This window comes from Fulmarus glacialis, unplaced genomic scaffold, assembly GCF_000690835.1.
Source record: "Fulmarus glacialis isolate BGI_N327 unplaced genomic scaffold, ASM69083v1 scaffold15132, whole genome shotgun sequence".
NCBI classification, from domain to species: Eukaryota; Metazoa; Chordata; class Aves; order Procellariiformes; family Procellariidae; genus Fulmarus; species Fulmarus glacialis.
The window spans coordinates 70320-95660 of NW_009198565.1; the positions used below are offsets into that span (position 1 = coordinate 70320).

Below are 25341 nucleotides of genomic sequence, written 5' to 3' on the forward strand. Positions count from 1 at the left end.
CAACGTTCATGAGAACTTGAAGTGCACTGACACCGGTCACTCCAGCTTCTGTTCTAATGCCTCACCATTTTCTTCAACATGTTTCTGAGAATGGGGTACCTACCAAAAGGCAATCCTGAAACAGGTTATTTTATGATCATGAATAGTAACGAACAGGGTTTCTCCTCTGACAAATGCAGGCAGGCAGGTCTGCTGGCATTTTGCTGTAAGCCAACTCTGGAAGCTGACTCAATAGCATTGAGCTGCCCAAGAGCTCTTTCCGACTTTTTGCAATTCCTCCAAATAATAAAAAACTCAGCCCAAAGTAACAGCATGCTGGGAAAAAAGTGCTCTCATATCCAGAAAATTTAATTTTTAGAAAGCATCAGGAAATCATCTGGAACAGCAAATGAGGACAACTGCAGAGAACACTACACATTTCTGGAAAATGCTAGCTGTCTAAAAGGCACTTCACACTTGAAGCTTAAAGGAAACTCCATGTGCCGTATTCCCGGACATACACACACAGCTTTAATGCACTGGAATTTCAAAAGTAATTTTGTTTTCATATAAACTCAGACAATCTTGAGCACAGTGCAGTAAAAATATGCATATATTTATAGAACTGTTTATTTATATTTACATTACAGCAGGAGTGTTTATTTGCATTAAGAGTGGAACAGAACTTAATAAATTTCTGAAGTAACAGTAAAAACTTTTTCTCCACTCAGTTTAATTATGCCTTCTCAGTTTAATTTTAAAAAGTTACATTAAAGCACATCATCTTACATAAACATGTCAAATATCAAACCTCAGATATCAGATAATTAGTTACAAAAAGCCTCCAGCATTCTCTTGGAAGTACATTTTAAAAGAGATAGAAGCTAAAAAGCTCTCATCTTTTATTTCACATTAAGTTTTAACTCACAGATGTAAAGTACCAATGGTCAGCCCATTGGGAAGCATACTGTACAAGTAAAGCATTAAAACAGAGGAAAACAGGAAGCATTTCAACTTTTAGTACAAGCTTCCCAGTTCTCACACAGCTTGACTATGTGACTTAAAATAGATCTCAAAGATATGTGGAAAATTTAAGTACACCAAACTTCACCTGAGCCCAAAAAAGTGAAACCATTTGGACTAAAGCAGCATGTGAATTTAAGGAATTGCTACTTTGATTACTTGATATGGATGCTCTTATTTGAGTGGGCAGGGGGAATGAAATTAAAATAAATCTGTTTCAGAAATAAATTACACTACTCTGAAGTGCCACTTTTCAAATCAGGATGGACACTGAAGAAAAGTCAGGAAGAGCTATTCAGAAATATATACCATACTGAAGTCTGTCAGTTGACGTCTCACCAATTCAACACTGCAAAGTTTTCCGTAATAGATTTCTTACATGGCCAATTTGCCACTAGCATCCCCATGAATGGGTATAGCCTGTCAGGAGACCCTATTTCAGATTAGGTCTGCTCAAGTGCTTCCAGAGCCTGCTAGGTATTTCAACTGGTGTCTGCTCAGCAGAAAAGCAACTGGGAAGGGATTCATGTATGTGAGCAATTCTCACTGAGCTTACACAATCAACATTTCCTTCATCAAGGAACAGATACAAAAACAAAGCCTTGTTTTCAAATAAGTTCCTTGATGTTCTCATAAAACCATTTCCTAAACATTCAGACTTTTTGTAGGCTATTAGCTACCATATATGCATTTTATATGCCCAGATTCCATTACTAGGGAAACGGCTACTTTGTTTACAGGAGGCCTTGTTCTTCTCACAGTATGGAAAACCCATTTGCTCTGCATTCTTCAAAAATACGTTGGTGGTTTTTTTTGCATATGCTGATGTCTCTTCCACAGCAGATTCATTACCTTTCTGCAACAAACGTACAAGTTCACACAGATCCTTCCAGAGCCTTCATGCTCTGAAATTCTCTTCTTTCTTACTGTCACTTTGGTTTGTCTCATCATTATTAGCAGACCTGCAGAATACATTAGAAATTTAAAATTCATAATTAAGTTGATAACATTTAGTTAGATCAGTATTTGAAATATCACGAAATATTTACCTATGTGCTTCCACACTTGTAATTGAGGTCTTCCATTTTCTTTCCCCAAATTTTCCATCATAATAAAGACAATTCAATTCGAAAACATCTTCCCTTTCTCTTTTGTAATTCCAAAGTGGATTAAAATCCACTTTCACTGCTTCGACACAATTCAAGTCTGATCTTTGCCAGCCAAGTTTGCAAGGTCGTAAGCTCAACTGGATGGCACCTCTATGTTTGCATAGAAATGAATTTTTGAACGCTATGTAAGATGAATTCACAATTTCAGAGATCATTCTGGGAAGCAATAGTAGAACCCTGTTGATTTTAAGAGGAACCCTGTTGATTAAGGGAAAAACAGCAGAGGAAATGAGGGATGACAAGCAGAATCCTGTATGTAGACTTGGTCTACAGAAACTATGAATGCAGCTTGTTGTTTTACTTGTGTTTGTTATTTCCTACATCTTTCCATTGGTTTCCACTGAAGATGTCAAAGTATTGACAGAAAACATAAGACCTCCACTGCTATAAGAGCAACCAGAGAAAGCATGCTGGCAATGGGACTAAATCCACAGCTCCACGTCCAGAAACATTTCCCCTGAAGAAATCAAGTGTATGAAAGTCTCAAACATAGCACTACCTCTCTCCGAGGATCTCCCTTTTGTACAGGAGGTGACAGGAACAGAGGCAGGAGAAGAGGACAGGGAAATATACTACTGCTATTAAAAGACTATACAAGAATACAAGTGTCTCAGGAACAATATCATGACTGCCAGTCACAAAAACTACATGTCATCCTATAGGAGTTGAAAATCTCCGCTACAATAAGCTGCTTAACATTCAATCCTCGATGGATTACTTGTGTCAAGACTTTTATTTAGAGGGGAAAAAAAAGGATCAAAATTTGTCCAAGTTCCTGTAACACCCATCTATTTTCATGAGAGCTTGGTCTTGGGTGTTAAACTGCTGCCATGTAAGCTAAAGAGCTATCTACCATCATTAGCAGCAATTATTGAAAACCCGGAACAGATCACCAGCCCCAGAGAACAGTCTGCCCCAGTACAGCTCTCCTAATTCCCACAGTACCGGGGAGAATTTGCCCTGCACGTATTCCTAGAAAATGGATCAGAAAACAGGACTCTGGTACCCTACAGTTAAACACATAAGTGAAGTCAAAAGTTGAAGTTCAGTTAGTGATTCATTTGACTCCCAGCTTCAAGGAATCAAAGTACAGCGTTTGCTGGTCTGGCAGCAGCTCAAGTGTCACTGAGGACTGTAAGCAAAGTGGAAGGAGGAATTTTTTACTTTTGTTAGATTTTATCCAGCTTTTGCAGAAAAGCAATGTTAGTGGGATAATGGAAAAAATATTCTCCAAGGTAATTACTTCTCATTAGAAAATTCCCTGGAAAGAGACATCTGCTTCTCAAAAGCCCAGATACATAAAAAGAAAAAAAGCCATACAACAGAACATACAGCCCCATCACAACTCCATAACAGATGACATCAGTCATTGATAAATGAAGTGATACACATGCGCATATATCTCTCTCTCTGATACAAACACATAGGAAATCCATCAACAAGTACCACAGCTAGAAAGAAAAAATTAAAATACATTCTGAATAACTTTTTCCGCTAAAGAGTTACCTCAGACAGCCCAATTAGTTAGATTAACAATAACAAAGTTTGTGGAAAAAGTGCGCACACACGTGTGACAAAGTTTTATTTTCCCCTATCATCTTCCCTTTGGCTGCCGAACACACAGCTGACTTAAAGCATAAACCCACTAGCATTTAAAGGAGAAAAGCAAGAGAAATGTTGTCAATGAAACCACACAAGCAAGAAATACGGAACCTCATTTACCTGGCTGTATCACCTCCAACTTCTACCATAAGGCACAACTTCTGTAACTTTACAACATCGCAGTTGTAATACAAGTCTTTATAGCTTAACCATACGAAGAAGTTACTTAAATTTTTCACCTACTGTCATATTCTAGGAAATCTCTTCTTAGACTTGAGACCAGTTTTTACATCACCCCAGCTTTTTCTCCCAAGAAACACTCAAATACGCTTTGCAGTCCTTATCACTAGCAACAGTTTTGTCAATCTACATTTCCTCCAGCAGATAGGCCTTCATCTGCCACAGAGACATAAAATTGCACATTATCTCCAGTGGATGTAAAAAAATTCATCCTCATCTACAGTGACATACACAAATACATGTAAAACAGTAATTTTCTGCTTTTACTTTTATTTCAAAACAGTACTGTACACACGATTTATGGTATTTGGAAAGAAGCACGTCAAAGTGATTTTGGAAAATAAAATCCTTTGCTGACACTAAGTAAATACTTTCTTTAAATAATTCATAGTTAATCTGAATCTGTGATTTTCCATTTTTAATATTAACTGAAGGAGACTAAGAATCAACTAAAACAAGAGAACTTGTTAATTACAGTGCCTGTACTAAATACAAGCAACACAGGCAATGTTTTGAGACAATCTATAATTGCAGATACTGTAAAAGCTTTGCAGACTGCCAAAGTTCAACTAATTAAGACTCAGTGATTCTCCACCCTGGCCTGGGTTACACCAGTTACAGATGGGATCGCAAACGAACTTCATTAAATCTGTTACACTCTGGATCATGAGCCTGGCTGAAACAAGGCTGAGAATCAAAGTGAAGTCAAAGGCCAAAATAGTTCAGGATGTGTTGCCCAACACAACACACAGCAAGATACTTACGGGATCAATCTAAAGATACTTTAGTCATAAACTACCAACATTTCACCACCCTGCACCTTCTCCAGCAACATGTAACAAATTTAATACCATCAGGTTGGGAAAAGGGTGGTTTCTTATCTTGGAAGACCTTGTCAAACCAGATTTTTTGGGTTTTTAAGTTTTTTTAAGTTTTTTCACATTAGCATAGAGAAAGAGTAAGACAAAAAAGTTTAATTGAGGAGTATTTCTACTTGAGCTGAATCACCAGTCACTAAACACTGACAAGTTATTCATCATATAAGAACAAAGTCTAAAAAAATAAATAAAACACACTAGATGCTGTTGTGATATGAAAGCATCCTGAGTATTTAAGATCATTATAGGTAGAATTCCAACTAAAAAAATATTTGCAGAGACAAGAAGTTTCCATTCATAAGTCATGGGAGCCAAGCCTGCACTTAGGTAGAATGTTGGTTTTTTTTTTTTAAACCTAGCTCTCCTGTTTTCCAGAACATATTATTTTATCTAAGCAAGGTTTATATATGCTTTGAGCCATTCCTACTTGGAAAAAAAGGAATTTTAAAGTAATCTTCTATTTACCCAAAGAAAGGAAAGAGTATCACACATGCACACAAATTTACAGCATCTGAAACAGTGCCCAATTCAATTTAAAAGTCTTGTAAACGTCTTTCTTCAATAACTCAAGGTAATAAATAACTGCACTGTTTGTACCACCCTACCTTTCACTTAAGAGTCCACACTTAGAAACGCCCATTCATATTATCTGCAAATTTGCAGAAAAGCACAGTCTCATATGAAGCTGCTATTTTATATAGTTAGTCTCTTATATAAAAGTTTGGGGACTTTCAGATTGGTTGAAGGAAAACACAGCCGTTAGTCATATGCTAATTTTCCAACAAAGTTAGAGCAAGGAGCTACAGCTAAAAATAGAATATGTATTTGCGTGTTCCTTGTGCCCTGACAAACTTCAGGAGGGCTTTAGTTTCTAAATAGAATAACCATCAGTGGATAGAAATTTACTTTTTTTGTAGTCTGCATAGTTAAGAAGGTAACTATGAGATGGATTTTAAATAGATAACTTCAAAGTGTGCAAGATTACACAACATAGCTCAAAGAAAAATACTAACCCCTTTATCCTTAAGTATATCTATATTCAAGAGAAATACAATGGATTTTCCACGTACAACTTTGCCAACATTTTGTCTCTTCATACCAAGAGATCCATTTTCATACCATTTTTAACTTGGTTATTCATAGATATGCCTGCAATCACTAAATCGGGTCTCTTACCATACAAAAGAATTCAATACAACCCTGCATCAGTGAAATGGTCAGGATTATGTGGCTAAATAATTCCACCAATACCCTTCCGTAGCAAATACCCTTCCGTCAGGCCATTTTTAATATAACCAAGCTGGAATCTGTTTGAAGATTTCAGATACAAGAAAGAAAAAGTTATTGCCAGCAGAGACTACTTGAGGAATGGATTCATACGCTGTGTGCACATATACGAACTAATTGACAGATGAAGATACTGCCATGACAGCTAATATCTCTCTCTTCATGTGCTCCTATCATCCATCACTGCCTATTACGTGCACCACATCTGACAGAACACAGCGACGCGTGACTCACTAAAATGTGAGATGAGCAACACAGTGGGAAGAAAACCTGGAAGGTTATCATATACAGAACAAAATCCAGCCCAACAATACCAGATTTACACAGGGCAGAGGGTGTGTGTGTAGAACATAAATGAGAAAAGACAAGCATTTTACCTAAAGCAAAGCATAGGTCAAGAGTTGCAAAAAGATTGATAACCTTCTGGAGGTGGGCTTAGCTTAGACTCCAGTTTCCCCTAAAAAAGGCAAACATGAGTTTCTCCCTATTTCCATAAGCACACATGCCCTCTTTCCCCCACTAAAATTACCAATGGCAAGAAGCAACACAAGATGCCTGTGTGTCAGACGATGTTAATCCTTCATGCTTTGTCTATTACACAAGACAATACCATGTTCACATGGAAGTATGCAAAGCCACCAGGTACTGCATTTTGAGACTGTGTGATATAAGCATAAGCACAGAAACCTTATGTCTGTGCAGGTCTTTTATCATACAAAATGCAGACAAGCTGTATCGTACCTCCCTTCCAATGGACTGTCATCAAAGGAAATGCTTAGTATGTTAAAGATGTCTGAAAAGTCAAACCAAACCCATGAGCTAGACAAACAGATCAAGCATACATTCCAAAATGCAAAAAAAGCATGTTATACAAGATGAGCTACATGCCAAAGCTGTGTAGATCTAAATCAGTAAAAATGGTGTTACAACTGTAGACACTTAGACTCACAAATGACCTAACTACTGGGTTATCCCAAGACCACCAAACAAACATTCAAGAAAAACACACCCAGATTTCTTCAAAAGAGCAGAGAATTTCTTTTAATTCTGATGCCAATTTCCCCAAGTAATTAAGTCTGGAACACTGTATTCCTTATGAGTTTCCATTAAGTTCAAATGAAGATCCTACTTGAAAGTTTTCCTCAAATGCTCTACCCTCCTTAAAGATTATTCAATGCTAACTGATAAATGCCCCAGAAAAACATTCTGTTGCTATTTTCTTTACATGTACATGTTACAGAGTCTTTACTGTTACCCTACCGATGTGAGGTCTCATTACAAAAAGCTCAAGAAGTGTATATATCAACCAAGCCTTCCCTTTGAAGGAAGAATATCACCTTTACAACTACCATGGAATGTGCACTGCAAGCTTTTTTTACAAATTTTACAAACGCTGAAGCTTTTACGAAAATAAAACAAAGTCTAAAGGGAAATCTTACCGTGATTTTAAATTTACAAAGTAACAGCTTGTGAAAGCCTTAGACATTTTCTGTAATACAGCCATTTGCCATTATCTCTTACCACTGTTGAAACTATCATTCCAAGAACATGAGTACCTAGATCTCTATTGCTTTCTAAATTAATAGTAACTTGATTATTCAACACAAATCATTAGTTCCTGTAGAACTTCCATGAAATTACAAATTAGTTGTATTAGTTAGTTATATTCAGTTAGTTATAGCACACACCAGAGCATATAACCTGCTTTTCTTTCATCATAGCGGGTTTTTTTATTCACATTCTAGTAAAAGGTTTTACACCTAACTGAGCACACAAAGCTCTGGTATCCAACACTGAGAATTATGAAAAAAACAGACTGACACAACGTTCTTACTTTTAGCAGTTCAAAATAATGAAGACAGTGGTAAACAGGGGCAAGGAGCAGCCGGGGTAGAACATACTGAACAGCTTCTTTAAAGCCTTCACCTATTGACTAGAAACAAAATAAGTTTCAATCTTAAAACAATAAATGTACCGAAGCAATAATACAATGTAATTAAAATAGTAATATCAATAATATGGCTTACTTAAAAGAAAATTACCTGTAAATAAAATGCTGCTCCTGGCTTTGATAACTGACTTAGAAAATGATCATGAAAACCAGGCCGCAAAATATCTTGTGCATATGATTCATATGGGTCAAATGCTAGTTCCTAAGGAGAAATACAGAATAATTTTACAAAACTGATTAAATATCTAAACTTCATATTTCTAAAAGAAAATATATACGCTACATAGGAGAGACTTTTCTGCTTCCTTTTTCCAAAACACCTATAGAGAAGAATCAATACTTTTATGTGCACAGACTCATGGAGTAATTCAGTCTGGAAGAGATCTCTGGAGGTCAACTGGTCTAATTCCCTGTTCAAAGCAAGGCCCACCTCAGGACCAAAGCCAGATTGAGCGTCAAAGCTAGCTGAGGTTGCTCAGGGTCTCATCCAGTTGACTTCCAAGTACCTCCAAGAACAGAGGCACCAAAACCTCTCTGGGCAGCCTATTCCAATGTTCAATTGTTCTTGTTGCAGATTCCACCCCCCCAGTATCTAATCAGGATTACTCTTTTTACCATTCACATGCTCTCTCTCATCTCACCTCACAGTTCTCTACTGTGAACCCCCAATAAGAGCCTGCCTCAGTCTCTTCTACACCTTCCCTTCAGGTAACTGAAGACAGCAATAAGATCTCCTTCCTCAGATGTCTCTTTTTCAGACTGAATAAACCCAGAACTCTTAACTCTCTTTGTACATCATAGGCCTCAACTCCTTAATCATCATGATAACCAAATCTAAGCATATCTTGTACTAGGAAAACCAAAACCGGACACAGTGTGCCAGATGTGGTCTCAAGTGCTACACAGAAATGATCCCTCAACCTGCTGGCTACACTTTTCCTAATATAACCCAGTAGGCAGCTAGCCTTCACTGCCAATTCCTGAGGATCTCTAAGCCCTGTCGAGCAGTACTGCTCCTCAGCCAGGCAGCTGGACCATTGCATGGGGTTGTTTGGTCCCAGGTGCAGAACTTCATGTTTGCCTTTACTCAACTCCATGAGGTTCCTGTATGTCTATTTCTCCAGCCTTTCAGGTCCCCCAAGAAGTAGCCCTGTCCTCCTGTGTGTTCCCCCACAATTTGGCATCACCTACCAACTTGATGAGGCTGACCTTCTCCCACAACACTAATACAGACATTAAACAGTAACAGCCCCAGTATCAAACCCTGAGGAATGCGACTAGCCACTGGCCACCAGATGGACTTTGTATTGCTGATGACAGTCTTTCAAGCCTGCCAGTCCAGCCAATTTCCCCACCTACTCTATAACTCAACTAGCCAGTCTACATCTCACCAAGCTGACTATAAGGATACTATAAGAGACTGCACTGAAGGCCTTGCTTAATTTTAGATAAGGGATATTAACTGCTCTTCCCTTTGTCCATGGAGCCAGCCATCTCCTCTTAGAAAGCAGTCAAGTTGCTCAGGTACAGTTTGTCCTTTGGAAATCTGTGCTGGCTGTTGCCAATCACCTTCTAGTCCTTCACATGGCTGGATGTGAATTTCAGAAAGATTTGCTAATCTTCTCAGGGACTGAGGAGAGGCTGACCAGCTTCTAGTTTCCAGGATTCTCCTCATGATTCTTTTTGAGATTGGGCATAACACTTATCTCCGGTCACTGGAGACCTCTACAACTCACCACTAAATTTCAAGAATTTTACACAGTGGCCTTGCAATGTCATTAGCCAGCTGCCTCAGCATCCTAATCTGCCCCATAGACTTGCATATATCCACCTTAGATCAACAGTCCATAACTTGATCTTTGACTTTCATCTCTCTCCCTCAATCTTCGGTAGCAGGCCTAACTGGGAAACCTAGAAGCACATCTTGCCAGTAAAGACCAAGCAAAGGAAACTTGAGTACCTCAGTCCATTCCATGTCCTCCAGCACAGGGTCTCTCACCCCATGAGAAAGACACCCACGTTTTCTACCATCATCTTTTTCATGTTATTTTACCTATACAAGCTCTTCTTGCTTTGGTTCAATTCCTCACCAAGTTTAATTCCAGCTGAGCTGCAGCCCTCATAATACCATTTCCACCTGCCTAGACAATGCTTCTACATTATTCCTGGGAAGCCTGTGTTTCTTTTTAAATCATAGAATCGTTTAGGTTGGAAAAGACCCTTAAGATCAAGTCCAACCATAAACCTAACACTACCAAGTCCACCACTAAACCATGTCCCTAAGCACCACATCTACATGTCTTTTGAATACCTGCAGGGATGGTGACTCAACCTTCCCTGGACAGCCTGTTCCAATGCTTGAAACCCCTTTCAGTGAAGAAGTTTTTCCTAATATCCAATCTAAACCTCCTCTTGTGCAACCTGAGGCCGTTTCCTCTTGTCCTATCGCTTGTTACTTGGGAGAAGAGACCGACACCCACCTCATTACAACCTCCTTTCAGGTAGTTGTAGAGAGCAATAGAGGTCTCCCCTCAGCCTCCTCTTCTACAGATTAAACAACCCCAGTTCCCTCAACTGCTCCTCACGGGACTTGCTCTCTAGACCCTTCACCAGCTTTGTTGCTCTTCTTTGGATACACTCCAGCACGTCAATGTCTGTCTTGTAGTGAGGGGCCCGAGTTTGGTTAAACAGGAAATTCCAAACTGTGCTTGTCCCTGCCTCCTGCTACACGCACCCCTTTTCTTAGGGATTGGGAATGCATATTCCTTGTGCTTTGAACACACCGCCTTTGAAAATAAACCAGCTCTCCTGAGCTTTTTCTATCCTCAAGGCAGCTACCAATGTGATCCTGCCTCCCAATTCCCTGCACAAGCTAAGTCTACTCTTCCAAAGCCCAGGGTCTTCAGTCTGCTTATCTCCTGCACTTTTCTCAGGACCTTATATTCCACCCTACCACCTGCGGCCAAGTCTGCAATTAGCTACGATGTTCCTACGAGTTCTTCCTTGCTCACAAGAAAGAGGTCAAGTGCAGCACCTTTCTTACTTGGCCCAACAGCATGTGCCACAAAAAAAAAAAAAATATCTGTCCCCAGCGCCCTCCAGAAATCTTCTGGATTACTTGAACCACAGTAAGTTGTCCACCCAGCAGATGTCAGGAAGGTTATTCTCCCAAGAGAACCAGGGCCTGTGATAAGGAGGTGACTCCTACTTGCTCAGAGAAGATTTTGGCCACTTGTCGATTGGGCAGTCTTTGCAGGAGAAGGTTGACCACAACATGCCCTTTGGCGGCCTCCTCCTCTGATCCTTGAGCATTCAACCAGCTCATGATTCATTCCGTAACAGAGCTTCATGTACTTGAGCTGATCTTTTGTTAAGCATCCTGGCCTCATCTTCCCCACCTGTCCTTCTTAAGTGCCTGTATTCATTCATACAGCCCTCCATCATGCAACCCTTTCTGCCATGTCGCTAATTCCAGTCACATGACAGCTCTGCAACTGTGCACCGACTCCCAGATCCTCCTATCTGTACACAAGCACATGCACCCTGGGGAAACAAGACACTTCAGATGAGCCTTTGGTCATCCCACCTTCTCAGGATGAAGGTGCGAGAGCCTTTGTTGTCATGCTTTCCGTTATGCACGTCCCCTTCTCCTCTCAATTCTTCAATCTGCAAGCTTTGGTCTCCATCCACTAACGAGCCTAGTTCAAAAGCCTTCCTCAGCAGCTTAGCAAGCCTGTTGGCAAAGAAGTCCTTGTTCCACTTTGTCTTTCCACAGCAATCCTGATCTACAGCCGATTTACAGGATAGCTCCATTTCTGTCGATGTCTAGTCACAGGTGGTGCTGTTTTTTTTTTTTCCCTGTGCTCTCTAAACAGCCCTATAAAAACTGAGGTTTAGAGACTAAAAAAGTAAAAGCACTCTCAAAAATGGTCAGTCTATTCATCACGGTGGGGCTGGAAGAAGAGATCTCAACCTAAACAAAGGCAGCTAGAACAGAGATGCACTTAGCATTTAAGTGCAAGTCATTAAAATACATATGAATAGCAACAAAAAACCCAAATATTTTCTTACCTCCGCCATGTCTTCAAAACAGCTGCCTACTAGCGGATGAGGACTACCTTCATCTGTCATTTCAACAGTGTCTTCTATATGACCCAATAACTTCACACTAAGTTCATGAATGTCCGATATACGACTAAATATATTTTCCACATCCTGCAAAAAGCAACAGAACCAGACAAAAATCAACAGGGAATTGGACACAATTTCCAAGAGGAAGAATGTTATGTGCAAAGCTACTCTGTTATGATATGAAAGTCAAGCACTTCCTTAAACAGAACAAGATTTTATAATATATTTTATTATATAAGATAATAGAATTTATTTTTAAAATAATGCCTATATATATATGTATAAATATATAAAAATTTACAATGATTCAAGCATGGCAAAGAACAACAGTAACAAATCTTAAATTACAGGCCTGCAAGTGAATATAGTAAATTGGGTGGTTTCTTCCACAGTTCTACAAAACCAGTGCTTCCCCACAAGTGCTCCTTTACTATTTCCATTCCAGAACTTGAGACAAGTGCTTCCTCTACTGTTGATATGTTAAACTGGACAATAGTTAAGTTCTAGAAGTTTTCATCTAGATTTATAGATATTATAGTAGGGTTTTTTTTGTTTGTGGTTTGTACAATATACTTACATGAGATGAAAATAGTTTGGAGTTGGAGGCATATGGCTCTCTAAAAACTCTGATAATGAGATTTAGTTCCCTTATATATTGCCGAACCTCTGCCATAAATGACTTCACTAGGTCATAATAGGTTTGCTCCCCTGAGGTGGAGGGTTCCTCATCAGATAAAGTTAGTGCACTTAAATCTTCTACATCTTGATGGAACATATCCATTAATACCTAGGCAGTGAAGAGGGGGAAATCCATAAAGTGAGAACAACTTCTTTTCAAGGTCTACCAGTCAGTTACCAGTAAAGGAAATCATTATTCCCATGAAATCAGACTGATCAGCAGTAAGATTTATGTATTATCATTCTGCAATTGGTTGAGCATTACAAAAGCAATATTCATTGCAATATTCATTGCTATGAATTTGCAAGCCATTATTTGCAGTGGCAGTTTCTGAAGAATTCCCAGTCATTTAGATCAATCCAGGCATCTCTCCAAGAATGTGGTCCTAAAATCAATTACAATTTTAAGAGGTTTATGAAGTATATAGAGACATTTAGCATTTAGCTGTATTCTATTACTCTGAATTAGCGGGGCATAATCTAAATTTCTGAAGATACTATAGTTTGGATTTTCAGCTTTAGCTTCAACAGGAAGTCACACATGATTGTGCTCACAACCTTGTAATCTATCTGCGTTGAATACCAGTCTGCCCACACACTGTACGTGGCCTGGTTTTTGTCCTTAATTCCTGAGTTCTCATTAAAACAGACCCTCGAGGAAGGGCACCAGCTTCAGAAAAGGTAGCAGTCACATTGCAGAACTACATAGACAAAAGGACCTCTAAAAACTTTAACTACCAGAGGTCCCAATTCATACCCAAGCAAGGCTTACTAAACACAAGCAATTAAAAAGTCGAACTTCTCAAGAAAAGTGGATCACTTCTTCCAAACATGGTATCTGAGCCAGGAGTCATTATGACTGCAAGTGGCAAACGGAAATCATACTTTGGCTTGTTTCCATGATACTCAAAGAACATCTTAAAGGTAAACTAAATAAGTTGATTGCAAATTAGTAAAAGGCATCCTAATTTGAAGTATCTTTAGCAGAAAGAAAACCTAAAGAGGGTCCACAAACAATCTACAATGATGTAGCAAATCTTTACAACAAGCCATCATAAGATGTAGTTCAACATACAAGATTACTTTGTCCTGCGACAGACAGATGGGACAGTATTTATAAACAAATCTGCTGCCCAGAGGTACACCCCTTCCAGGAAGTCATGAAGGATATCAAACAATACATGTGAACTTCAAAATAAATGAGAACTTAAGTGCTGCTTCCTAGCCTCCCTTCCGAACTGTGAAGCCATGGCAACCTACACCTGTCACTGCAGAGACTGACATGACTGTTGTCAATCACTGAAAAGACTGAGGAAAAGACTGCAGGATCAAAACTGTAAATACTCCTCTGAGAACCACAGGAGGGAAGGCTAACACATTAAACATGAACTAGAGTTTTTAAAATGGCAGAAAACAGAATGAAAGAACTGGAGATCAAGAATTAAACTTCTGAACGAGTCACAACAAACATGACATTAACCCTAGTATTTACAGTAAAGTCTTCTTTCTTTAAAGCATGTTACAGGTGCTTCTCCAGAAGACACGTCAGTTAACCAAGCTGTTGACTACTGATATTAGACAAACGAACTGTTCTGCAAAAGAATTCTTGGGGATCTATAAGTTCAAGAGATGGTCTGGTAGGTTCATCAGACTTGAATATTGGAAGAAACACACCTACCTAAAGCAGTCATTCTTCACCCAGGTTTTGTCCTAACACTCCTCAAAAATATACAGGTCTAGTGAGGAGGGAAACGGGCACACTAGATTCTTTCTCCTAGTGAGTCAAAGGTGCCTGCTACACACCCTGGTCTTAAGCTTCTCTGAAAGCAGAACAATGGACATTTTGCATTAAGACTGACTTCTTTTGAAGCTCTAAGAACAGAAGGTGATTCATCTTTCAAAGCCAGTGAATGTACATGGAACTCAGGTTATAAGGAGAATCCTAATTAATTCTGGGGAATGGGACATTATAGGGTCACTACTGTAGGAAATTACATGGAATAATACAGGTATTCAAGGAGGCCCCAACATTTGTCACTCTACTTCATGGACGCAGTTCTAGCACATACTTGAGCTAGAAGATTCCAGGCTGTATTCATGAGGTGCATATCTCGCTACTATGAAATCCACTGAAACAAATTAAAGTAACTATACCCGAGACATTGAATTTAGAGCAATCAGAAGCATGAGCAGATAGTAGAAGAAAAACAGCTTGCATTTTAATGGAGTTTGTTTTTTGCAGGCAAGGCAAAATTTTCCAGATGGATGGATGGCACAAAAGCAAGCGTGAAAGTGCTTGAGAAAGAAATGGCACACAGGGCCAAGAAACTGCTCTGGTTGTTTTGTTTTAAAAAATAAAAACAAGCAGAACATACATTATGGGTATGAACATAATATACTATGAAGTTTCTCAATGCAACTGGAAAGAAATCACCCTAGGAGCACCTTTCAATGGCTTGCTCTGCTGAGGCAGTAAACAAACAGGCCTGCTTTAGAGCCTTTCAAAAATTTCTTCTGTGTACATATCTAAGAGTTCCTCCAATGTAAAGTAATGGAAGTTCCTAAATCAACTTCATCACAGCTCTGCTGCTCACCACCTTTCCTAGGATAGAAAGAAGCATGCAGCAACGGCACTTGTTCCTATTATTATTCTATGACAAATATTCAAACATACACCTTCAAATCCTGCCCTAATGACCCAGGCAGATATGTCCAAAAGCAAGAGTGGTCAAGACTACTGTCCTGACTGAGAAGTACTTGACTCTTCAAGACCTCATAAGTTATCTTATCAGACAATAAAGAAAGGCGAAGAAAGTAGGATGAAAAAAAAGCAAGCAGGAATAAGACAGAGGCATTCATTGAAACACAGAGACGATCCCAACTGAAGATATTGATTAACATAGACCAAGATAAAATACTGAAAAGAGGTGATAAATCTGAAAATTCCTAGACTTCAGCAAGATTGGAGATTCTTAAGTCCCATCCCTTAAAAGATTAAGGTCAAGCTTTGTTTTTTAAACAATGGAAAACTTGAGATGCTAATGAGGTGGCCACAGAAGCTAGAGTGCAAAGGCACCTGAAGGACAGACAGGGGACCTTGCTCTATCACTGTTGGAGAGAGAGGTGATTCCTGTCTGAACCTAATGAATCTTCTGAAGCTACAAGAAAGACCAACTGCAGATAAAAATATGGACCGCTAAGCGGGATTAGGCTGAGATGCTAATGCAGGTGGGTTTTTTGTTTTAAAATGCCAGACCATTGGAACACTACTTTTTACATGCAATACAGTCTTATTTATTTTGGGAGAACACCCAAGCTTAATTTCAGCCTTCTTTTTTTCAAGCTACAAAATAAGGCTCCACTATTACAGCTTAGGAATGTTACATTTTTAAGTTAGTGCTGCTTTCATGATAATTTTTAAAGCATTCACACATTGCTGAGGTTAGGCAAGTGGTATCAAAAGGAAGAGAGACTTAACTATTAACAAGCACAAGCAACAGCTCTGTAAGCTCAATTAGCTTTTTGGTAGCTTTGCTCTGTTACTGGAACCATATTTTATGGTGGTAATTTCCTCTTTCAAAGGTAAAACACTCCATGTACTCAATAATGAATAGACATTGTCCTCTCAAAACTTAACTAAAACTTCCTGTTAACATGCGAAACGAGTTAGGCTTACCTTATCAGCACACATTGCCACTTTAATATCTTGTTTTGTAATCTCATAATGTCTTATATTCCGCACATAATTCCCAACCAATTTTAAGATGTCTGCAGAAATGTATTCTAATACTGCCACTATGTAAACAGACACTTGGTGGTCAATTTTGTAGCCCAGAACTTCCTGAAAGGAAAAAAAAAAAGCATTGCACTCTTACTCAGTTGATGAAATACACACCACTGGTTACAACTAAAACCAGTAAGTTTAAGACCCTACTCAATAAACATTCACCACATACCTACTGTCTATTTTAGTAATAGAAACACAGCAGTCTGGAAGCCTAGAGAAGAAACAGTGTCATTGTAGATGCTGCTCTATTAACTGTGGAAGTGACAACAGCCAACAGCTGTCCCAAAAACCTCACTTAAACATTTAGGCCTATTTCCAGAAGTTTCTTGAGCATTTTCTTAGTCATGCAAAATGAAACAAGAACAATCAAATTCATAGCACATGAGTTCTTGGCTTTGTTTGTCCAATGGAGAATTAACTACTTTTTAAGTGAAAAAGAATTATATGCAATTAACTAAATTGGAACACTTAAAACTATGTAACAAACACATATTCTTGTTCCTTTTCCTTTACATTTCAGGCAGCATACAGACATTACATGAAACAAAGGTGTCAACTTCTAAAAGCATTCTAAAAGCAAGATTACATCATTGCTTACCTTTAATAAGGGATGGATTTTTTCTACTGGGAGAGATAATGGATTTCTTCTTTTCCTCTTCTCTATAGCAGACTGGGCATCAGCTATTGCCCACTTATCAATAGGATGGGGAAAACTTTTCTGAACACGATCCTTAAAAAAAAACAGGACTAAAGGGTAAATGCACAATCTGAATGAGCTTAGCAATACTACATTATCAAATCGTTTTCCATTACTTAACAAAGGAATGTTTGCTAATGTTAGTATTTCAACTATAAAAGCTTGTACAACACATGTGAATTTTATCATTTTGGTACATGCTACTCACTACATTCATAAGGCTGTATCAGAGTATCATTACCACAGAATAATCTAGTGCTCAAAATTTGAGAAATGCCAGAATTAAGTTGCCATTGCAGGCACAATTTGCTCCCCTTGTGCACGTGCCTGGTAATTCAGCATTTAAATACATGACTACATTTTATCCTAGCACTTTATTTGCTGTACAGAGTGGTCACTGAATGAGATGTTTTCTGTTTCACCTTTACTGATCAGTACGTGGTCCAGATTGTAAACATGCAAACTGCTCTGACGATGGCAATGAACATAAAAGGAAAAGAGAATCTCCAACAGCACCCACATATTCTAAAACAGTTTCATAGTCTACAGTTGGACCATATATGCCCCAGCTTATCTACTCCTTCCAGCAGTCAGGGTGCCTGAGGACACCTACACTCTCCCATGCATTGAACAACTCTGCTGCTAGAACTCACACACAGGTCTCTGGAGGTTCAAAAGCTTCACCATTTTTGGTAGTCCTGGTGTTCAGAGATGCCAGAAATCTAATTTCTCAGATAACTTCACGTTTTATTTTTTCAGACCACAGTTCCCACTGACTCTGTCAGCTGCAAGTAATCACTTGCATAAATATGACCCCTGTTTGAGCAACCATGAAATGCGGAAGATGAAGTTAACGACCACTTACAAAGAGCTAGTACAGGACAAAGTACACAAACAAAAACTTTCTAACAAAAACTGGAACAGAATACAATTCTATGAAGGTAGCACCCAACCTTCTAAAGTAGAGGCTTTTCTTTTTTTCCCCTTACCATAACACTTCTGCAAAAGGAAAGTAGAGGTTCTACAAAAAAAAAGTCTCATTCACTATCTAATACCAACTCACTCCCCTAACATAGTCCAACCGGGTGATTGAACAGTGAAGGTGTCCTGGGGGAAAAATAAATGTGTATGACCATATAATTAAAGACAGCATCATTATGCATAAACACAAAGGGAGTAAATTGAGGTTGCTTGATCATCTCCAATTGTTGCATTTCTCATCCTGACTTCACAGCCATGCGACTCATAATGCAACGCTGTGTCAAGTTTTTTGTTGGTATTGTTTAAAACACAGCATTAAACACTGTTCCACAAACCTCTCGTCTTTCAAGCTGCCAGACCAGAATGATGTTGCAAAACAGGCCAGCCATTAAAGGGGACACTGGAACACCATTAGAGGTGTCAGTGTTCAAAAAAGAGGAAGGATGAAATTCATTAATCTTGAGCTCAGACACAGCTACCTTTTTTTTTTTCAAAAGGGTTTTTGGGTTGGGTTTTTTTGCCATTAGTCCACTTTCTTCAGAACGTGAGGAAGTTGCATCTTGTTTTGTTACCTAACCCAGCACAGGCACAGCCCCTGAATACTGGAAACCAACAGGCGCACTGCACATGGAGTCTGCAGCTTGGCACTAAAGTCTTCAAATCACGGTTAAGCACAAAAGGCTACCAAGATATTCATGGGCTTAGAAGCTTAACTCATTTAGCTTAACTAATTTGTTTCTCAGATGGAGAAACTCTTCTCAGATCAAGCCCTCTTCTCAAACATCAAGCTGCTTTTCTGAGCAACAAAGGTTGTAGATATTTGAAAAGGCAATTGTAAGAGAAGAGGTTTCTATGTAGAGGAAAGAAGCGTTTCTCAACTCATTCTGAGAAAGTGACTGAACTATTTTTGTTCAAATTTCCAGGACGGTGGGGGATATATCAGCCTAAATCACCACGCTGAGAAAGCAGCACAGAGCCTCAGACTAAGCAGCTATAGTTTGCATGCAGTATCAGTGGGAAAAAAAGGTCTTTTGAAAGGAACCAGTCAGCTTTATGTACACAAGTTATACTCACCATCTATTATACAGTAAATACAGTTCAGAGATAGTTTTACTGTGCATTGAACAAGAAATTCAATTGATAGGAAAATGAGCTATTAGGGTAACTCAGCAAACTTCATGCAGAAGGTTCTGCTACACAAAGATACATAATTACTGCTTTCCTTTTTACATTGTGACATGATTAATATATTAACTTTTCATGTAACAGTTCAAATTAATACAGATTTGTAATAATTATTCTCTATACCTCTACATCCAGAAAACTTCTTGGTTGGGCTTGACACAACATATTTAGCAACTGGAGAATTAACTCCTCCACATACTGTAACGCATCTTCAGTCGAGGAAAGTTTAGGATGGACTTGCACCTGAACCTATAGGAAATAGAAGAATTTAAGCTTTGAGTTTTGCTCTTCCCCAAACCACATGCTTTACTTGCAAAAAAAGATGACAAAAGAATAAGCCAAACAGCTCAGAAAAATCCAACTCAAAACATAGCTCTATTAAGGCATACCAGACGAACATGAATGAAACACTCATCTACACCTGATAGAAAGAGAGATCTCAAATGTTAAATGTACTCAAATCACTGTAAGTGACATTTAATGTCAACAAAACAGCCAATTAATAACGGTGCTTAGCAGTGCAATTAGAAAAACTGTTTAAAAACCCTACATATCTTCCTCCCCTAGCTCTTAAACCGCTGTTTGTACAAGACATTTTAGACATGGGGTTTTCTCCCTTTTACAACTCATTGTTTGCCACTCAATCCATAATAATGAAATACAGAACTCTTTTCACAGAGAGAGCACTACAGATACAGCAATGATTTCAGCATTGTTTAGCCTTCAAATTATTTAATCCATTTTCAATCAGCTCTCACTAAAATAAGATTGGTTTAGAAGTTTGTTTCCATACTGATTTTTTAAAAAGGTGTCAGCCTCTAGAGTAAAAACAATTCAGAAAAGGCCACAACAGTGTTGTCCTGGCATTAAGTGGCAGTTCAGAGGTTTTGAAAGTTTGGTCCCCATATGTTTACTTGTATGTCATAAGTGTCTGTAAATTCTCACGGCGTAAATCCACTGAGGCACGATCCTCCTTGCTCCTCCCATTGTTTTTCCAGACAGTCATTTAACTTCTGAAACAAGCCTCCAGTATAGCTTTCCTTTGCAATTCTGTAGTTCACAAAACAGCACAGTTTTAACCAGTTTAAATTTCAAGTACGCAAAGCTCCGTGCTTCAGACAGGCAGTTTAATCTCAATCCTACACCAATGGCAAACATTATGCTAGAATAAGCTGACTGCTAACTTTCTCAATGCACCTTTCAAGCCCCAATTTCATCATTTTACCATTCCACTGCACATAACTCAAAATGCCTCCAGTTCTCTCAATCACTAACACAAAAGCTTAACCACCTTAAACCAAAACCCAATAATCTGTCTCATCCAAATATTAAACCCATTTCTATATTCAAATAATGGTGCCATAATTATTTAATTTCACACCTGAGTTTTCATTCCTGTTTGCAGTTATAGCAAGAATTAAATGTTATGAAGTTCAAACACACAACAGCCTCAAATAGAAATCCACTTGCCTGCTAAGGCACTCATTAGTTTGAAAACTTCATGTCTGGGCGTAGTCCTGGTGCTCGTTTAACTGCTGTTGAGATTTAAATACACTAGATCATGCGTTCAGTTTCTTGCAGATGGCGTACCCTTACACAGCAGGTCCTAAAAAACACCTCCAGAAGTTACTGCTTTTTTAACTTAAAAGCACTCTGGCAAAAATAGAACAGGAAAACTTCTCTCCATTTGACTAGCTAATGCAACTATTTTGATTATGCCAACAGTTTCATTTTTCCTAAGAACTTCACCATGTACAGGTACAGAGTGTGTTTGTGGAAGTACCCGAGTAACAGCATGCCCAGCAGTCCCAAGCATTATTTACAATTCAAACACTGACATCTGAAATACTGTACCAGCTTGGAACATCTTAACACCAGAAATTACAGACTTGCAGAAGTATTCTCTTAAAGATCAGAGCTGATCTGAGCTGCTTGGAAGATGTTGCCTTTAATTTTTTTTTAAAGCAGAACTGAACAAATCTGTATTACACTCTCCCTACAGTATACTCTAGCACTTTGTATCTCGAGAAGTATTAAATTACCAAGTCAATCTGACAGTAAAAATACAGAGCATGATAAACCAGAGTGATGAAGAGCAGCTCTATTTTCTCCCTTAGAGAAAACAGATTGTAGACTTAAAACAGCCTCATCACAACTCTTTTGGTATAAGAACAAACAAACAAAAATACCACACCAGGCCATGACCTGAAACATTATCCATAGTCAGCCAAAACAGAGTCAACAATGATAACCTACTCCTAGGTTGGGAGATAAAGTTCCGAACGTTGTTCCTAAGCATTTATGTTTGGGGGCAATTACATCATTCTTCTCAAAGGCCATCATCTTCTGGCACTATCAAACTCTACTTTAGTAGAATATCCACCTCAGCAGAGGAAAACATCATGAGGTGCCATTGGCTTGCCAGCGTAGTTTATCTATATTAGGTAGGTAGTAAATAAACTTCATTATACTTAAGTGAGATTGAGTATCATTTAGGGTTCAAAGTCATACAAGTGAAAGCAAGAAAACAACTAGACTAACAAGAAAAATTACAGGATAGCTTGGTATACAGTTATCATGGAAACGTCTAACTTTAGTATCCGCACTACTATAGTACCTAAAGGCTCAGACAGAGAATGAAAGTGTTATTTGAGGGTACTCAAAGCAAGTCCCAAGAAGTCCATTATCTAAGATGTGATGCAAGACTGGGTAAGATGCGAGATTTAGTAAGAGAAGACAAGAAATGAGAACATCTGTTAGCGTACACCATCACGTGACCAGTTCCAAAAAAGATCAAGTTACCAGGGGGTTTCCATCTTTCTCATAAAGTCAGCTCAGATTTTAAATTAAAAAACTGGACCACCCTGCCTTATCGCCCTTGAAAAGGAATATGGCTTGAATCCCACCAGATCCTTCACAGTCCTATGTTAGGAATACACACGATAAAAACAGACTAACAACTTCTGAAGTGTAGTGATGTTTAGATAAGATTTTTTACCTCTCCCTTAAATAATGACAGAACCCATCCCTTCCCTCCTACACACACCCCAAAATGTCTACCTTATGATAAGGGAAATTACTAAAAGAGCAGCTTAAGATCTTTTCACAAAAGCTTCAATTCTTCGAAGAACCCCAACAAATTCTAATGGGCAAATACAATCTTTATCAGCTACAAATCCCTGCCTCCATGGCTCTGCGTTCACTCCACTCATCTGATCGCTTTTTTGAATGTTCAATCTTCTCAATCTTTTTTAATTCTCAAAAGGGAAACGACCAGGATTCTCTTTATTTGAAGATAAGCAGAGCCAGCATTTCTTGAACAGCTTTTCATGCTCTGTTTAAGAACGCAAGCAGAGACAACCAGTGTCTGCTAAAGAAAATTCGTAGCACTTCAGGAAAATCCTATGATATGACTACTTGGCACTTTTTTTTTTTTGGCTTTTTTTTTTTCCCCCCCCTTAAAATGAAAAAAAGCAAGGAATTTCTATCAGGATTGGCAACAGCTTAAAAATTAGGCAACCTAAATCTAAACTGCCAGAAAAAGTCAATGAAATCAACTAAAAAAAAATGTGCTTAATGAATAATACAAAGATAAATATATCTGATCTTACTTTCTAGCCCTTAGCAACTTCTTTTATATAAAGCTTTCTCAAACCATTCCCTTCAAACTCTACATAATAAATTAGAATATAACCACTCCCACAAGCCTCATGGGAAGCAGTAGGGACCCAGACCAAACCCAGAAACAAATTTCAGTTAAAGGACTGCAGATCGAACAGCTTCAGCTTACACAGAGGCTTGGTCTCCAACTGGTTCAACACAACTCCTAAGCTGGTCACAAGATGACCCAAACCCAAGTCTAGACTGACACTCAGCAGCTCGTTCTGCACTAGAAAGAGGTGTTTGATAACAGATAAGAAAGGAAGACTCACACAGCGAATTTAACAATCTGATACTAAACCACACTTCCTTAGCAACAGTTTTGGGTTACCTCTCCCTCACGCGGCCATGAAGAAAAGCCTAATTTATGTCAATCGTAAAGCTGAAAAATTTCAACTTACGATGAAAAAACCCCTCCAAAAACTTCTTAAAGCAACTTCACGTGTTACACAAAAACATCAGCATAATGCTTCCAAATCATCATTAACAATCAACGCAATCAGGCTCGCGGTTCTCAGTTGTTCTGCTAAATATAGAACACACCAGAAAAATCCTACATAGTGTATGTGAAAGGCTGCAGAGAGAACAATACCAAACTGAGTCCCATCAGGAGCAGCAGAAGCTCCAGCAGCTTCAGAAAAGTGCGTAACAGAAGGAAATCATTCTAAAGCTCCATAACAAACTGAAATAAAAACAAAGCATCTACTGTTGGTTAGAGATACTTTTTTTTCATATCTGGGCAAGACTACCCATCTACCGGGATTCTGGCAAGAAGTCACAGCATGAATCAAAAAACAAAGCCTGCTAAAGAACAACTGCGCTTCACTGCTGAGTACAGGTACTGCCGCACTGCCAGTTTTCTTGGTGGCAGCTAAAGTGGTTGTAAGAAAGTGTCTAAAGGAAAAAACCCATATTTACCACAGCATTTTGATAATAAAATGGAAGAAGCTGTAATGAGATGACAGGCCAAGCTGTTTTCCAAAGCACTATCAGAGAAGGTGAAACTTTACTGTTTATAAGCATTTTTTTAAACCTTTTCTAAACCTAAAATTTTCTAAACCTTCGCAGACACAGTTTATTCAATGGATTGTTAGTAGAAATGACTTGGCCACACAGCAGGTTTTTCTGGGGGGGAGGGAAGAATTTTCTTCACTTCAGCAACTTTGAAAGTCGTCACTAACGTTATAACCCTTATTTTTACTCAACATATCTTTTATCTCCCCTCAATGATTACAAAACTACTGACAAGCAACTGCTTATCACTAAAACACTCCAGGATGAAATATTTTATGTACAGCTTGCATAGATGAGCATTCTCATAGCGCAAGCACTCCATAAAAAGCTTTTTCTTCTATTCTTGTACATCTGTGCTGGTATTTGGCAACTCTGCCCATGTTTTATTATCTTGATCAATTAAAAATCCAGTAACTAAACCAAATACAAATGTCTTAGATTCACACTTCAGCAATAATTCACTGAGGCCACAAGACTCAGGTTTTTACTAACATTTCTCTTGATGTATCAAGGCAGCAGTATTACATGGCACCAGTGAGCACATGAAAAAAACTTACAGTAAAGACTTGAACCATAGGAGGATCTTAACTTTATCCTCCATAGCCATGAGAAGAATAAAGAACCCAAAGCGATCAGAAATTAAGGATGTTGTACATCTGCAGTGAAACAGTGCCAAGAATAAGAAGTGCCATTCTGAGTGTCAAGTGGCAACTGGACTGTCATCAATTTGAAGAACTAGGTAATTAAAAGTCAGGTAGAAATATCTTTGTCAGCCACAGCTTCCTGAGCACGCTGTAGTCACTGAAGCAGCTTTTCTCATCTCTTTTGCTTCATGAAAGGTACAGAAGACTGACTGTATGATACATGAACACTGTCTGAAACAGTTTCCTTAAATGAGGAAGCAAATCCCCCTCAGCTATCAAGCCACATCAGTCCAATCATTTTGGCCACAACAAATTCCGACAGCACCCCTTGTTAATTGCTCAACTGATTCAAAACAACTTGAGGTACACAAACAGCAGAATATCTGTACGGTAACACAGTTCTTTTGTTTTTCTCAGTCACTGAATTGCTTAAGG

The 25341-nt window shown here is 38.6% G+C and overlaps 1 protein-coding gene across 1 annotated transcript in view; it reads right to left on the reverse strand.

Annotated features, from left to right (window-relative positions):
- The window catches only part of SOS1 (son of sevenless homolog 1 (Drosophila)), a gene marked incomplete at its 5' end in the record, with an annotated part of 41837 nt that extends 22000 nt beyond the window's left edge, over nucleotides 1-19837 (reverse strand). Inside the window, 7 exons of the mRNA XM_009572959.1 lie at nucleotides 8013-8111; nucleotides 8221-8331; nucleotides 12201-12344; nucleotides 12838-13047; nucleotides 16615-16779; nucleotides 17324-17455; nucleotides 19712-19837. Of these exons, the coding sequence (XP_009571254.1) occupies nucleotides 8013-8111; nucleotides 8221-8331; nucleotides 12201-12344; nucleotides 12838-13047; nucleotides 16615-16779; nucleotides 17324-17455; nucleotides 19712-19837 (987 nt within the window). The remainder of the gene's footprint in view (nucleotides 1-8012; nucleotides 8112-8220; nucleotides 8332-12200; nucleotides 12345-12837; nucleotides 13048-16614; nucleotides 16780-17323; nucleotides 17456-19711) is intronic.
- Nucleotides 19838-25341: the final 5504 nt, after the last annotated feature.